The sequence below is a fragment of the Pristiophorus japonicus genome, chromosome X (genome assembly GCF_044704955.1).
Source record: "Pristiophorus japonicus isolate sPriJap1 chromosome X, sPriJap1.hap1, whole genome shotgun sequence".
NCBI lineage: Eukaryota > Metazoa > Chordata > Chondrichthyes > Pristiophoridae > Pristiophorus > Pristiophorus japonicus.
In genome coordinates, this window is record NC_092010.1 from 34,326,273 (window position 1) to 34,339,881 (window position 13,609).

At 46.1% G+C, this 13,609-nt stretch overlaps 1 protein-coding gene across 5 annotated transcripts in view; it reads right to left on the reverse strand.

The window, feature by feature from the left end:
• cdk2 (cyclin dependent kinase 2) overlaps window positions 1-13,609 on the reverse strand; it is a 93,354-nt gene that overhangs the window by 14,580 nt on the left and 65,165 nt on the right. For all 5 annotated transcript variants that reach the window (XM_070869570.1, XM_070869571.1, XM_070869572.1 and 2 more), the window contains 3 exons: window positions 8,996-9,073; window positions 3,518-3,638; window positions 659-829 (listed from right to left, as the gene is read on the reverse strand). In XM_070869570.1, the coding sequence (XP_070725671.1) occupies window positions 659-829; window positions 3,518-3,638; window positions 8,996-9,073 (370 nt within the window). The remainder of the gene's footprint in view (window positions 1-658; window positions 830-3,517; window positions 3,639-8,995; window positions 9,074-13,609) is intronic.

Sequence of the window (13,609 nt, forward strand, 5' to 3'; positions counted from 1 at the left end):
ACAGTGGATGTTCGAGTCCGTACACTAATATTTATTAATAATGCAGTCCCCGACAATGGAAGAAAATAATGTTTGAAGATTGTGTCTTCAGTGATGGAATTGTCGAGAATTCCACAACGAGGAAATAATCGCTTGCCTTCAGTTTCACAAATACTTCCCCCTCAATCTCAAGTTGCTCCCCATTTCCCCAGGCTCCACCCCTTGGCAAAAAACAGAAAATGCTGGAAATGCAGGTCAGGTATCATCTGTGGAAGCATCAGGCAGTATCTAACCCTTGGAGACTGGTTACATCTGCTCAAATCCTGTTCAATATTAAGAGGGTCCATTTCATATTATTTTGGTTACAATGCAAGGTAAGTAAAAATAATTTTAGGGGGGAGTTCAAAGGCCACCAGCAAATGGGCCTTGAACAGAAAAGTACACATAGTCCATTAAACTCGGTGCCGCTGAACAGCACAAGGAGTTTGACTGACAGGCACTGTGACCAAACAGAACCAATGGGCTCCTGCCTCTGGTTGCCCATTATAGCTTGCGACCTGTGACCCCCTCCCCAGCTCCCAGGAACGATCACACGACTTGCAGCATAACTAACAGTTCGCACCCAGTGACACTTGGCTACCCATCTGAGCCACTGTACCCTGCTCTGGGAGCGACATACCTCGTGGGTGTACGTGCGAACGGGCACTCCGAAAGCTCGCGCGAGTCCAAAGTCAGCCAGTTTAATGGCACCGTCGGCATCGATCAGCAGGTTCTGGGGCTTCAGGTCACGATGAAGCACCCGGTGAGAGTGGCAGAATGCGAGCCCCTGCAGCAACTGCGATAGGTAACTCTGAATGTGAGAAAAACCCACAATAATTAACCTGCACAAGAAAACATACCATACACCAACCACTGTACTCCAGCTAATGAGAAATAGAACCAATAGCAAAACATCCCACGGCTGTTAAGCCAACTTCATTTGGCAATCCCAGAAGCCCATTCAAATAGTAAGTGTCAGCTGTGGATCAGTGGGTAGCCTCTGACTCAGAAGGTTGTGGGTTTAAGTCCCATGCCCGAGACTTCAGCACAAAAATAGGCCGACACTCCAGTGCAGTGCTGAGGGAGCACTGCACTGAGGTGCCGTCTTTCAGAGGAGACATTAAACTGAGGCCCCGTCTGCATAAAAGATCCCATGGCACTATTTTGAAGAGGAGCAGGGGAGTTATCACCGGTATCCTGGTCAATATTTATCCCTCAATCAACATAACAAAAAAACAGATTAACTGGTCATTATCAAATTGCTGTTTGTGGGAGCTTGCTTGTGCGCAAATTGGCTGCCGCGTATCCTACATTACAACTCTTCAAAAGTACTTCATTGGCTGTAAAGCGCTTTGCGACGTCTTGAGGTGGTGAAAGGTGCTATATAAAATGCAAATCTCACTTTTCTTTAACTAGGCCTCACACTACTTAGCTACCAAGATCAGGTGCTTAGCGAGTACTGTGGTCATAGGGGTTTGTATTTACCACAGGGCTCAAAATTAAACACATTAAGATAACCTTGCAGTTAAAAATGAAGCAATAATATTCAGGGGGTGAATATTCACAGCTGTAAAAGTAGCAAAGAAATAGCAGGAATATCGAGATCTTCCCCAACTCATTTCCCAGCAGTTGTCTTCCGGTTTGAATTTCAAAGAGCAATGACAAGGCTCGCACTCAAAAAGAGGTGAAAAGAACATCGCCCCTGTCCCTAGAGAAGACCATGTTTTAGAGAACAGATTCAACTCACGTGCAACAGAGGGATGTGAGACCAGAGCGGGCAGCTTTAAACAGGGCCCTGAGTGATTCAGAAATGTCAACACCAGTGCTGGATCTGCATGTGGTCCTCCCCCCACCCAGTGAAAGGTATCCCCTGCAATTCGAAGAAGGGCCCTCCCTATATAGTGGTGGGAGGGGAGTTACATTAGTGAACACACTGAAGATCATTTGTATGCTTGGATCTAATGAAATAATGTATAAAACATACACACAAAGGAACAGGAGGAGGCCATTCAGCCCCTCAAGCCTGTTCCGCCATTCAATTAGCGCAACGCTGATCTGTACCTCAACTCCCTATCCTTCGATACCCTTACCTAACAAAAATCTAGCGATTTCAGTCTTGAACGCTCCAACTGTCCCCCAGCATCCACAGCCTTTCAGGGGAAGAGTTCCAGATTTCTGCTACCCTTTGTGTGAAGAGGTGTTTCTGGATTTCACTCCTAAATGGCCCCTGTTCTGGATTTCTCCTCCTCCCCCGCCCGCCCCACCAGAGGAAATGACACACAGGTTCTGGGTCACATGGGCATGTAGCTAAACTCCAGATTGTGTGTGGGCTGAAAGATCACAAGCTGGAACAAAAGTGCCAGCAGCACAGCTACAATAGGTTGTGGCTTGGGGTTGGTAAAATAAAACTGGATCAGAAAATCCCCTTAAAATAAGAGGTGATGGGTCGTTATCTTATTGGAAAAATTGCACGCATACACTAAATAAGATGAAACCTACTTTTCTTTTAGAAGCAGCACTGACTACTTTCTCACACACTAGGTCAGAGGATTTGCCGAGTTAAACATTTCACCATCAATGGGAGGTTAGCACATGTTACATGTGGTGCAGGTTGTGCCTGGAGGTGAGAGTCGGGAGGTATGGGATGGGACAATTTCCTGCGGAGGCCCATACTCCCCCCCCCCCCACCCCAAACACCCAGAGGCACCACGTACTGCCTCAATAGAATGCCCAACATGTCTTCTGACTCATTCTGCCCTTTCCAGCCAAACCCCCCCCGCCCCACAAGGATGGTTTCCCGCCTCGGTCAATGAAGAATACTAACCCAAGTGTATGGAACTACACAGGATCCTCAACTTACACATCAGCGAATGCCGTGCCATTTGGAATACAAGATGCATTCTCCGCTGTACCATGAACTGATGAAGTGCATAATTACTGCGCTACCCACATTAGCACATCGTTTTAAAAACCACTTTTTCTACTGTCTTTTGGTTAAGGCGTTCAGGTGGATGTAAAAGTACCCACGGCAACATTCGAAATAAAGCAGAGCCATTTTCCGTACAGTTATCCCTCAACCAACACCATCAGAAACAGATCAAACTGTCATTGATCTCATTGCGGTTTGTGCATCCTTGCTCTGTGCAAATTGGCTGCTGTGTTTGCCTCGATGACAAAACTTCAAAGAGTAAGTTATTGGCTGCGAAAGAGCATTGGGATCTCCCAAGAATGCGAAATGCTTGAGTGCAGCTCCCCACTGATCGTAGGATTAACCCAATGGAGCGCTTGCCAAAGATCTTTTGAGGAATAGATGTATGGCATTTTAATAGGGTGGAGAAGCCATTTTTAAGACATTTAATTTGCACCACAGATACAGCCACAATGCAATATATTAAGCCGTCGTACAGCAAAGCGCATACTAGGGGGTACACTGCATCCCCTCTAGCAGTTCTTGCTCCATTCCATTTTATCTTTGGCCTATGAAACCTTGTGATTTTACCTTGACGAGTGGCAATGGGATCCCATTGACCGAGGAGACGTCCATGAATTTCTTCAGATCCTGATGCAGGAACTCAAAGACCAGATAGAGTTTATTCTCCGTGTGAATGACATCAAGTAACCTGAAGGAGGGGGTGGGAGGGGGGGGGGGGAAGGGAAAAGAGGAATACTAGTAATCCAGTCATGGGCTCCAACGTCATTCCCAATTCTCTTCTCCACAATGACCTCGTCCTCACTCACTTTGTATGGTCACAAAGTACCAAGGTTTGTAGGAACAATAGATTAAGTCATTTTAGAAGATACATTTGGCAAATCTCACTGTTTGTTTTTATTTTGCAACAAAATGTAAAACTAGTGATTTTTTTTGTCTGTTTACGCTCCTTTGGACGTTTTACTACGTTAAAGGCACTATATAAATGCAAGCTGTTGTTGTGAGGACAGTATTGCCTAACTCTCAAGGAAGACAATTAACAACATCCTTTATGGATCGGTCACTTGTCACACTCCCCGAGCCCAGCCCAGGCCGATGAGATTAAAGGCTTCCCGGTTAGCTGTAAAGGTCCTTTATGAAAAGAGTTCCATTGCACACTGGGGAGAACTGCAAATATGGTCAGAGCACGACAAGAGAGCGCGTCGTCCAGATTTACACTCGCTTGGCTGAACACCTCCATTTAGTCCGCAAGCGTGACCCCGAGCTTCCGGTCACTTGTCGTTTTAATTCACCCCCTCACTCCCTCTCCTCCCCACTCCGTCCTCAGTCTCTGACACTGTTCTAATGAAGCTCGAGGAACAGCACCTGATCTTTCGATTAGGCACTTACAGCTTTCCAGACTCAACATCGAGTTCAACAATTTACGGTCATAACCACCACTCCCATTTTTTCTAGACAGCAGCTGCTGTTGCCATTTACAGCTCCTCTAGACCCACCTTTTGTTGCTTCACGTACCACCTCCTTTTGCCTTGCCCCCATCATCCCTTTTGTCATTTAATCAATCCTGCCTTCCACCCAATCACAGACCTTCCCTTCTGTTCTTTCCTCCTTGCCCCCTTTCTCTGCTCTTATACCTGCTTATAACCCGTTATATCTCTCTAACTTTTCCCAGTTCTGAGAAAGGGTCATCGACCTGGAACGTTAACGCTGTTTCTCGCTCCACAGATGCTGCCCGACCGGCTGAATACTTCCAGCATTTTCAGTTTTTATTTACACTTCATTTGCCCCATCACAAAAACAGGAATGCTTGCAATCGAAACGCATTTATACTGCCTGACGCACATTCAAACTGCAGTCAATGTGGAACTGGTCAAAGAATTAACGCTGGTCACCCGTGAACTCTCTCAAGCTGGGAGGAAACAGCGCACCTGGTGAGAAACTTCAAACACCAGCTTTCCAAAAGAATTAAAACGGCAGTCCACGTTTTTTCAGGGCCAGGTGCAACAAGTCATTACGCTCCACCTCTCGTCCCAGCTATTGCAACAACTGACTTAAAGAGGCAAGTTGGTGCCATAAAGGAAACACGTAAACAATGTAAAGGCCTTCCTTTAAACATGTCTCCTACCTTGCAGGAATGCTCGCGTGTTTACAGCTATTTCCCCCAGCTCTGTATGGAGCTGCCATTTCAGACCTCAAAACTGGTCACAGTCCTTCTCAGCGGTTATGTTGAGCAGTTATGCAGCATCGGGCACTGACTGGCGTTCAGTTCCACCCGAGATACTGGCCAGGAGGTATCCAAGGCCAGGAGATTCAGTACCATGCACAGCCACTCACTGACAACACCCACAGCTCAGTAGCTTTGCTGCAAATCTAAAAGCTGAAATGACAGGTCTTAATTGAGCCACGGGAATTACATCAGCTGTATCTGCATAGAAGATGACCCCCACCTCATGAGTTCACCCACAAGATGCTTCAAACAGATGAGAGAAGCAGCCCCACCTTCAAACAGCAACCGTTTCAAATTTCAAGTAGAATCCTGCACAAGCTCAAAATACCCCATCGGGTCCTGGCTGCTTTACTTGACCAACAGGTAACTCTGTTTTCCAGTCGCAGAATGCTACAAGGATTGATTACTTACTGGCGATGGAAACACAATTCAAGGCAGAATCCATGACTAGGGCCTATTGGTCACCACGGATTTCCAGAAAATGAGAAGTTGGACTTTACTACGAGAACTGCATGAGGACACAGCTGGGAAGTCGGAGATGGGTGGTGGAGAGTTCGGGACCGTCGTAAGAGTGGGATCGAGACAGGTGAGTGAACTGCAGCATCACCCTCACCACAAATGACTCGTGTTATTAACGCCACCCCAGCCAACTACATTACACATTTTATACACAAGTAAAAGCTTTAGCTCCCAACCCCACAACATATCGATTTCAAAATCCTTCACTACAAATCCATCCTTTGCCTCACGCCACCTACCTGTTTGGAGGGGTGGGTGTTTTTTTTAAAATTCATTCACGGGATGTGGGCGTCGCTGGCAAAGGCAGTATTTATTGCCCATCACCAATTACCCTCGAGAAGGTGGTGGTGGTGAGCCGCCTTCTTGAACCGCTGCAGTCCGTGTGGTGAAGGTGCTCCCAGTTATGTCGGGGAGCGAGTTCCAGGATTTTGACCCAGCGACGAAGAAGGAACAGCGATATATTTCCAAGTCAGGATGGTGTGTGACTTGGAGGTGATGGTGTTCCATGCACCTGCTGCCCTTGTCCTTCTAGATGGTAGCAGTCGTGGGTTTGGGAGGTGCTGCCGAAGAAGCCTTGGCGAGTTGCTGCAGTGCATCTTGTAGATGGTGCACACTGCAGCCACGGTGCACCGGTGGTGGAGGGAGTGAATGTTGAAGGTGGTGCGTAGCGTGTTGATCAAGCGGCCTGCTTTGTCCTGGATGGTGTCGAGCTTCTTGAGTGTTGTTGGAGCTGCACTCATCCAGGCAAGTGGAGAGTATTCCATCACACTCCTGACTTGTGTCTTGTAGATGGTGGAAAGGCTTTGGGGAGTCAGGAGGTGAGACACTTGCCGCAGAACACCCAGCCTCTGACCCACTCTTGTTGCCACAGTGTTTATGTGGCTGGTCCAGTTAAGTTTCTGGTCGATGGTGAGCAGTAAAAACAACGAGGGCAAAACCAATCCAACACTGCTCTCACACAGTCTACCAGTCTGTTGCAGGGGCACATCGGATAAGAGGATAAAGCATGTTGCTCACCCTAGCCTTTTCCATTCGGGAATGCTGCATGTAGGCCACAGGGGAGAATTTACTACTTTTTAAACTGGGCTGCTTAAAGTGGTGGCAAGTTGCACACAGCGAGGTGTCCCCAGTTAACAGTACGGGTACAGTATCCCCACCGGTGTGCAATCTATATTAACGACTTGGAAGAAGGGACCGAGTGTAACGTAGCCAAGTTTGCTGACGATACAAAGATGAGAGGAAAAGCAATGTGTGAGGAGGACACAAAAAATCTGCAAAGCGATATAGACAGGCTAAGTGAGTGGCCAAAAATTTGGCAGATGGAGCATAATGTTGGAAAGTGTGAGGCCATGCACTTTGGCAGAAAAAAAATCAAAGAGCAAGTTAATATTTAAATGGAGAAAAATTGCAAAGTGCTGCAGTACAGCGGGACCTGAGGGGTCCTAGTGCATGAAACAAAAGGTTCGTATGCAGGTACAGCAAGTGATCAGGAATGCCAATGGAATCTTGGCCTTTATTGTAAAGGGGATGGAGTATAAAAGTAAGGAAGTCTTGCTACAGTTGTACAGGGTATTGGCGAGCCCACACCTGGAATACTGCGTGCAGTTTTGGTTTTCATATTTACGAAAGGATATACTTGCTTTGGAGGCAGTTCAGAGAAGGTTCACTAGGTTGATTCTGGAGATGAGGGGGTTGACTTATGAGGAAAGGTTGAGTAGGTTGGGCCTCTACTCATTGGAATTCAGATGAATGAGAGGTGATCTTATTGAAACGTATAAGATTATGAAGGGACTTGACAAGGTGGATGCAGAGAGGATGTTTCTACTGATAGGGGATACGAGAACTAGAGGGCATAATCTTAGAATAAGGGGCTGCCCATTTAAAACAGAGATGAGGAGGAATTTCTTCTCTCAGAGGATTGTAAATCTGTGGAATTCGCTGCCTCAGAGAGCTGTGGAAGCTGGGTCATTGAATAAATTTAAGACAGAAATAGACAGTTTCTTAAACGATAAGGGGATAAGGGGTTATGGGGAGTGGGCAGGGAAGTGGATCAGATCAGCCATGATCGTATTAAATAGCGGAGCAGGCTCGAGGGACTGTATGGCCTACTCCTGCTCCTATCTCTTATGTTCTTATTTTCTAAACCTCTCTGCATCTCTCTCCTCCTTTAAGATGCTGTCTAAAACCTACCTCTTTGACCCGTCCTAATGTGGATCGGCACAAATTTTTGGCTGGTAACACTCCTGCGAAGTGCCTTGGGACATTTTACTGCGTTAAAGACGCTATATAAACATGTTGCCGTTGTTAATAATCAGCATTTGGGCAGTCAGGTACAGGCAGTGACCCCAATGCTTGGCGATTCCGAGGCGGTGGTAACCGGCCTGGAGTTTGCCCCCCTGCCGCAGTTACCTGGCTGGTGCTGCAGTGCTTCCGATCTTCAGTTATAGAGGCCCTGCTGCAGCACGTGCGGCAGTGTAAATAGGATGTTTTCACAGGGGTGCGGGTGGCATGGATAAGACCTCCACCTGCAGCTACGCACCAAATTTCAAGGCTAATATCTAGGGGTAACAATCTTTGGTCAAAGGGCCTCCCCCCAACGTCAGGCAAGATTATATGGTTGCAAACAGCTGGCAACTGGCGAATTTGCCTGATTGATCCGGGTCTTGGTTTCCCATTTGGCTGCTGCACTTGATCTTCTCTTCTCCGAATTAAAGGACTATAAGTGCCGTTCAATAAACTTGAGGATTTTTTATAGCTAAAAATTATTGCTACCGCACTTTTCTTGCGACGTAATTATATGTAGACGACTTGGTAAAGTGCCACAGAATTGACATTCTCAATTTGGTAGGATTAGTCACATAAACCGGCTTTGAGCTGGCACAGAATTCCAGGGACTTGCTCCTAGTACGATCTTACTATGCAATATTCATCTCATTGCTGCTAGTACAATCTTACTGTGTGCAATATTCATCCCATTGCTGCTAGTACATTCTTACTTTGCGCAAATATTCGTCTCATTGCCGCTAATACATTTTTACTTTGCGCAAATATTCGTCCCATTGCCACTGGTACGATCTTACTTTGCGCAAACATATATCTCATTGCCGCTCATAGCATCTTACTTTTCACAAAATGGCTGCCACATTTGCCCACAAAGCAATCACTGCATTTCTAAGTAGTTCATTGAGCGTGAAGTGCTTTTAGATGGTCGAGAAGTCATAAGGTGCTACAAGAACGCAAGGGATTTCTTTTCAGCAAATGTTTCCTTTAACTCAAGATATACCACAAAACGGAGTCCTTACTTGACTATGTTGGGATGGCTGAGTTCCTTGAGAAGGGAGATTTCTCGTATTGCTGTACTTGGCACTCCCTCGGTTTCCCTGAAAGACAGCATGCATAAGTGATCATTAGCAAGACGATGATGATTAACCGCATAGCACAACTATAGAGAGAAGAAAGCAGCATTAATTTTCTTCACACGTCAAATAAATGGACCCAGTCAGTTGTTAACAAGAACATTGCACACCGATGTGCAAAAGTCTGAAGCCTCAATACTCTCATCCTGTTGCCTGAAAGAAGTGGAGTTACAATACTTGGGATCACCTGCTAATTCGGCTAAGTGCCTCACCCCTTTAAAGTTGCTCACAGCAAAACTTTAGCAAAGGCAGTGTGTGTGGGGCGGAGGGTCTACGTGTCCCCTGCACAGTCATGCATCTTGCGTTTGCTCACAAAGATAGACTACACCTAACTGGCCAATTAGGAGTGAGGAATCACAGTAAATGGCACATTAAATTCACTTGTACATGGGGCACGTGTACTGGGAACGGTAGCATAGTGGTTAAGTTACGTGGCTGGTAATCCCGAGGGTTATTGAATATATTTAAGGTGGAGATGGGCAGATTTTTGAATAAGGGAGTCAAGGATTATGGGGAGCGGGTAGTGAGTTGAGGCCCAGATCAGATATGATCTTATTGAATGGTGGAGCAAGCTAGAGGGGCCAAATGGCCTACTCCTATTTCGTAGGTTATTATTAGGCCTAGACTATTAATGTGGAGATGATCGACAGCAGCTGGAGAATTTAAATTCAGGTTAATTAAATAAATCTGGAAGAAAAAACTAGCATCAATAATGGTGACCATAGAACTATCGGATTATCGTAAAATCCCATCTGGTTCACTAATGTCCTTTAGGGAAGGAAATCTGCCGCCCTTACCCGGTCTGGCCTATACATGTGACTCCAGACCCACAGCAATGTGCTTGACTCTTAACTGCCCTCTGAAATGGCTGCTCATCGCCTCCTCCTCAAGGGCAATTAGGGATGGGCAATAAATGCCGACCTTGCCAGTGACGCCGACATCCCGTGAATGAATAAATAGATTTTAAAAATCATCACTGCGTCGTCAAAATATCTGCAAGAGCCTGTGTTTCTATGTCACATTTCTATTCAACCAACTATGCATGATGATATTACACATAGGACCTGGTGTGCATTAAACTGACGAAATAAAGACCTTTTTTAAAAAAAGGAGGATATTAAAGCGAAGAACAGCAGACACTCCAGTTTCTACACAAGTGACAAAACCATAGCAATGAGTGGAAGAACCCAGGTATTGCACTGGGTAATACGAGTACTGTTAAACATGATGGTGACTCCACTTACTGAGGTTTGCCTATGTCTCCACCAATGTCCTGGCTGAAACCAGGGCCAACTCAGCAGAGGCCAGGAATGGAGCCTGGGACACGGCGACTCACCATGGTTCAGTAGGTGTGTCCAAATAGTTCACCTTCTTGGTTCGGAACTCCTCGGCATGCAATGGAAGGGCTTCCTTCCGTGTGCATGACACAGGACAAAGTGGTGAGGGGACTGTGTGACAAAAAGGAGAAACAGCTCGAGGGAGTGAGGGCTCCTGCACCCACCGAGGACTCTGGAGGGGAAGTCAGTCTTGCAGTGGGCATACCCTCTTTGCCAGAGCCCCTGGGTTAAGCAGTTGGTGATCAGCAAGGCTGGTTCATTACACTGGATTTGGACATCTAGAACGTCAAGGTGGCATGGATGATTGGGTGAAAAATGTAGCTCACAGTTCCCCCATATAAACAATAGCCCACAAACACACTTGATTGATCACAGAACAAAATATACCAAAACCCTTGTGACAACTTGCATTTATATAGCACTTTTAATGTTGTAAAACGTCCCAAGACACAGACAAAATTTGACATTGAACCACACAAGGAGATTTTAGGGCCGGTGACCAAAACCTTGGTCAATAATATAGATTTTAAGGAGCGTTATTTGGAGGAGAGAGAGGTGGTGAGGTTTCAGGAGGGAAGTCCAGGGTTTCTATAACAAGTTCATAAAATTTTGGTGGTGTTAATTGAGGGAGGAATGTTGGACAAGACACCTGGAGAACTCCTTGCTCTTCTTCATATACTGTTTATAGGATCAAGAGAGTCAACCTGGGCAGGCAGACTGGGATTTGTTTTAACGTCTCATCCGCAAGACAGTGTTGAGTCAGTATATCGTGTAACTGGCATGTGTAATGGACTTCTGGGTAGGGTAGTGGAGGCAAAAGCCATGGAACCAGTTAAAAAACAGCTGGCTACTGTGACTCGAAGGAGGAGAGTTTTTTTCTGAATGGATGATCTTGGGAGTTAAATAGCATTCTTTGTCCATGTCTACCTTGCATTCCTGTGACAAGAACATAAGAAATAGGAGGAGTAGGCCATTTGACCCCTCGAGCCTACTCCGCCATTTAATACGATCATGGACTCAGGTCCACTTCCCTGCCCGTTCCCCATAACCCTTTATACCTTCATCAGTTTAAAAACTGTCTATCTCTGTCTTAAATTTATTCAATGACCCAGCTTCCACAGCTCTCTGGGGCAGAGAATTCCACAGATTTACAACCCTCAGAGAAGAAATTCCTCCTCATCTCAGTTTTAAATGGACAGCTCCTTATTCTAAGATCATGCCCTCTAGTTCTAGTCTCTCCCATCAGTGGAAACATCCTCTCTGCATCCACCTTGTCAAGCCCCCTCATAATAATGGAGGGAGAGAGAAAACAGGGAATTATAGACCGGTCAGCCTGACCTCAGTAGTGGGCAAAATGATGGAATCAATTATTAAGGATGTCATAGCAGCGCATTTGGAAAATGGTGACATGATAGGTCCAAGTCAGCATGGATTTGTGAAGGGGAAATCCTGTTTGACAAATCTTCTGGAATTTTTTGAGGATGTTTCCAGTAAAGTGGACAAAGGAGAACCAGTTGATGTGGTATATTTGGACTTTCAGAAGGCTTTCGACAAGGTCCCACACAAGAGATTAATGTGCAAAGTTAAAGCACATGGGATTGGGGGTAGTGTGCTGACGTGGATTGAGAACTGGTTGTCAGACAGGAAGCAAAGAGTAGGAGTAAATGGGTACTTTTCAGAATGGCAGGCAGTGACTAGTGGGGTACCACAAGGTTTTGTGCTGGGGCCCCAGCTGTTTACATTGTACATTAATGATTTAGACGAGGGGATTAAATGTAGTATCTCCAAATTTGCGGATGACACTAAGTTGGGTGGCAGTGTGAGCTGCGAGGAGGATGCTATGAGGCTGCAGAGTGACTTGGATAGGTTAGGTGAGTGGGCAAATGCATGGCAGATGAAGTATAATGTGGATAAATGTGAGGTTATCCACTTTGGTGGTAAAAACAGAGAGACAGACTATTATCTGAATAGTGACAGATTAGGAAAAGGGAAGGTGCAACGAGACCTGGGTGTCATGGTACATCAGTCATTGAAGGTTGGCATGCAGGTGCAGCAGGCAGTTAAGAAAGCAAATGGCATGTTGGCCTTCATAGCGAGGGGATTTGAGTACAGGGGCAGGGAGGTGTTGCTACAGTTGTACAGGGCCTTGGTGAGGCCACACCTGGAGTATTGTGTACAATTTTGGTCTCCTAACTTGAGGAAGGACATTCTTGCTATTGAGGGAGTGCAGCGAAGATTCACCAGACTGATTCCCGGGATGGTGGGACTGACCTATCAAGAAAGACTGGATCAACTGGGCTTGTATTCACTGGAGTTCAGAAGAATGAGAGGGGACCTCATAGAAACGTTTAAAATCCTGACGGGTTTAGACAGGTTAGATGCAGGAAGAATGTTCCCAATGTTGGGGAAGTCCAGAACCAGGGGTCACAGTCTAAGGATAAGGGGTAAGCCATTTAGGACCAAGATGAGGAGAGACTTCTTCACCCAGAGAGTGGTGAACCTGTGGAATTCTCTGCCACAGAAAGTGGTTGGGGCCAATTCACTAAATATATTCAAAAGGGAGTTAGATGAAGTCCTTACTACTCGGGGATCAAGGGGTATGGCGAGAAAGCAGGAAGTGGGTACTGAAGTTTCATGTTCAGCCATGAACTCATTGAATGGCGGTGCAGGCTAGAAGGGCTGAATGGCCTGCTCCTGCACCTATTTTCTATGTTTCTATAATCTGATCTCAACCAAGTGACCAGATTTCTTAAGTGAGCCGAGAGAGCAAGTGTCAGACCATTCAACTGTAGGGGCGGGGGAAGATATGCCAGCTGTCCTTTCCCCACATCCACACGGCATCACTGTCCAGCAGGAACCCGTTGGGCTACCCTGGCTCGCATTTCTCCTCACTTCCCCAAGCTCCCACAGGTCAATCTTCGTGCCCCCTTATGAAGAATAAGAGGTGATCTTATTGAGGGGGCTTGACAAGGTGGATGCAGAGAGGAGGTTTCCATTGATGGGGGAGACTAGAACTAGGGGGTATAATCTTAGAATAAGGGGCCGCCCATTTAAAACTGAGAGGAGAAATTTCTTCTCTCAGAGGGTTGTGATTCTGTGGAATTTGCTGCCTCAGAGAGCTGTGGAAGCTGGGTCATTGAATAAATTTAAGACGATATAGACA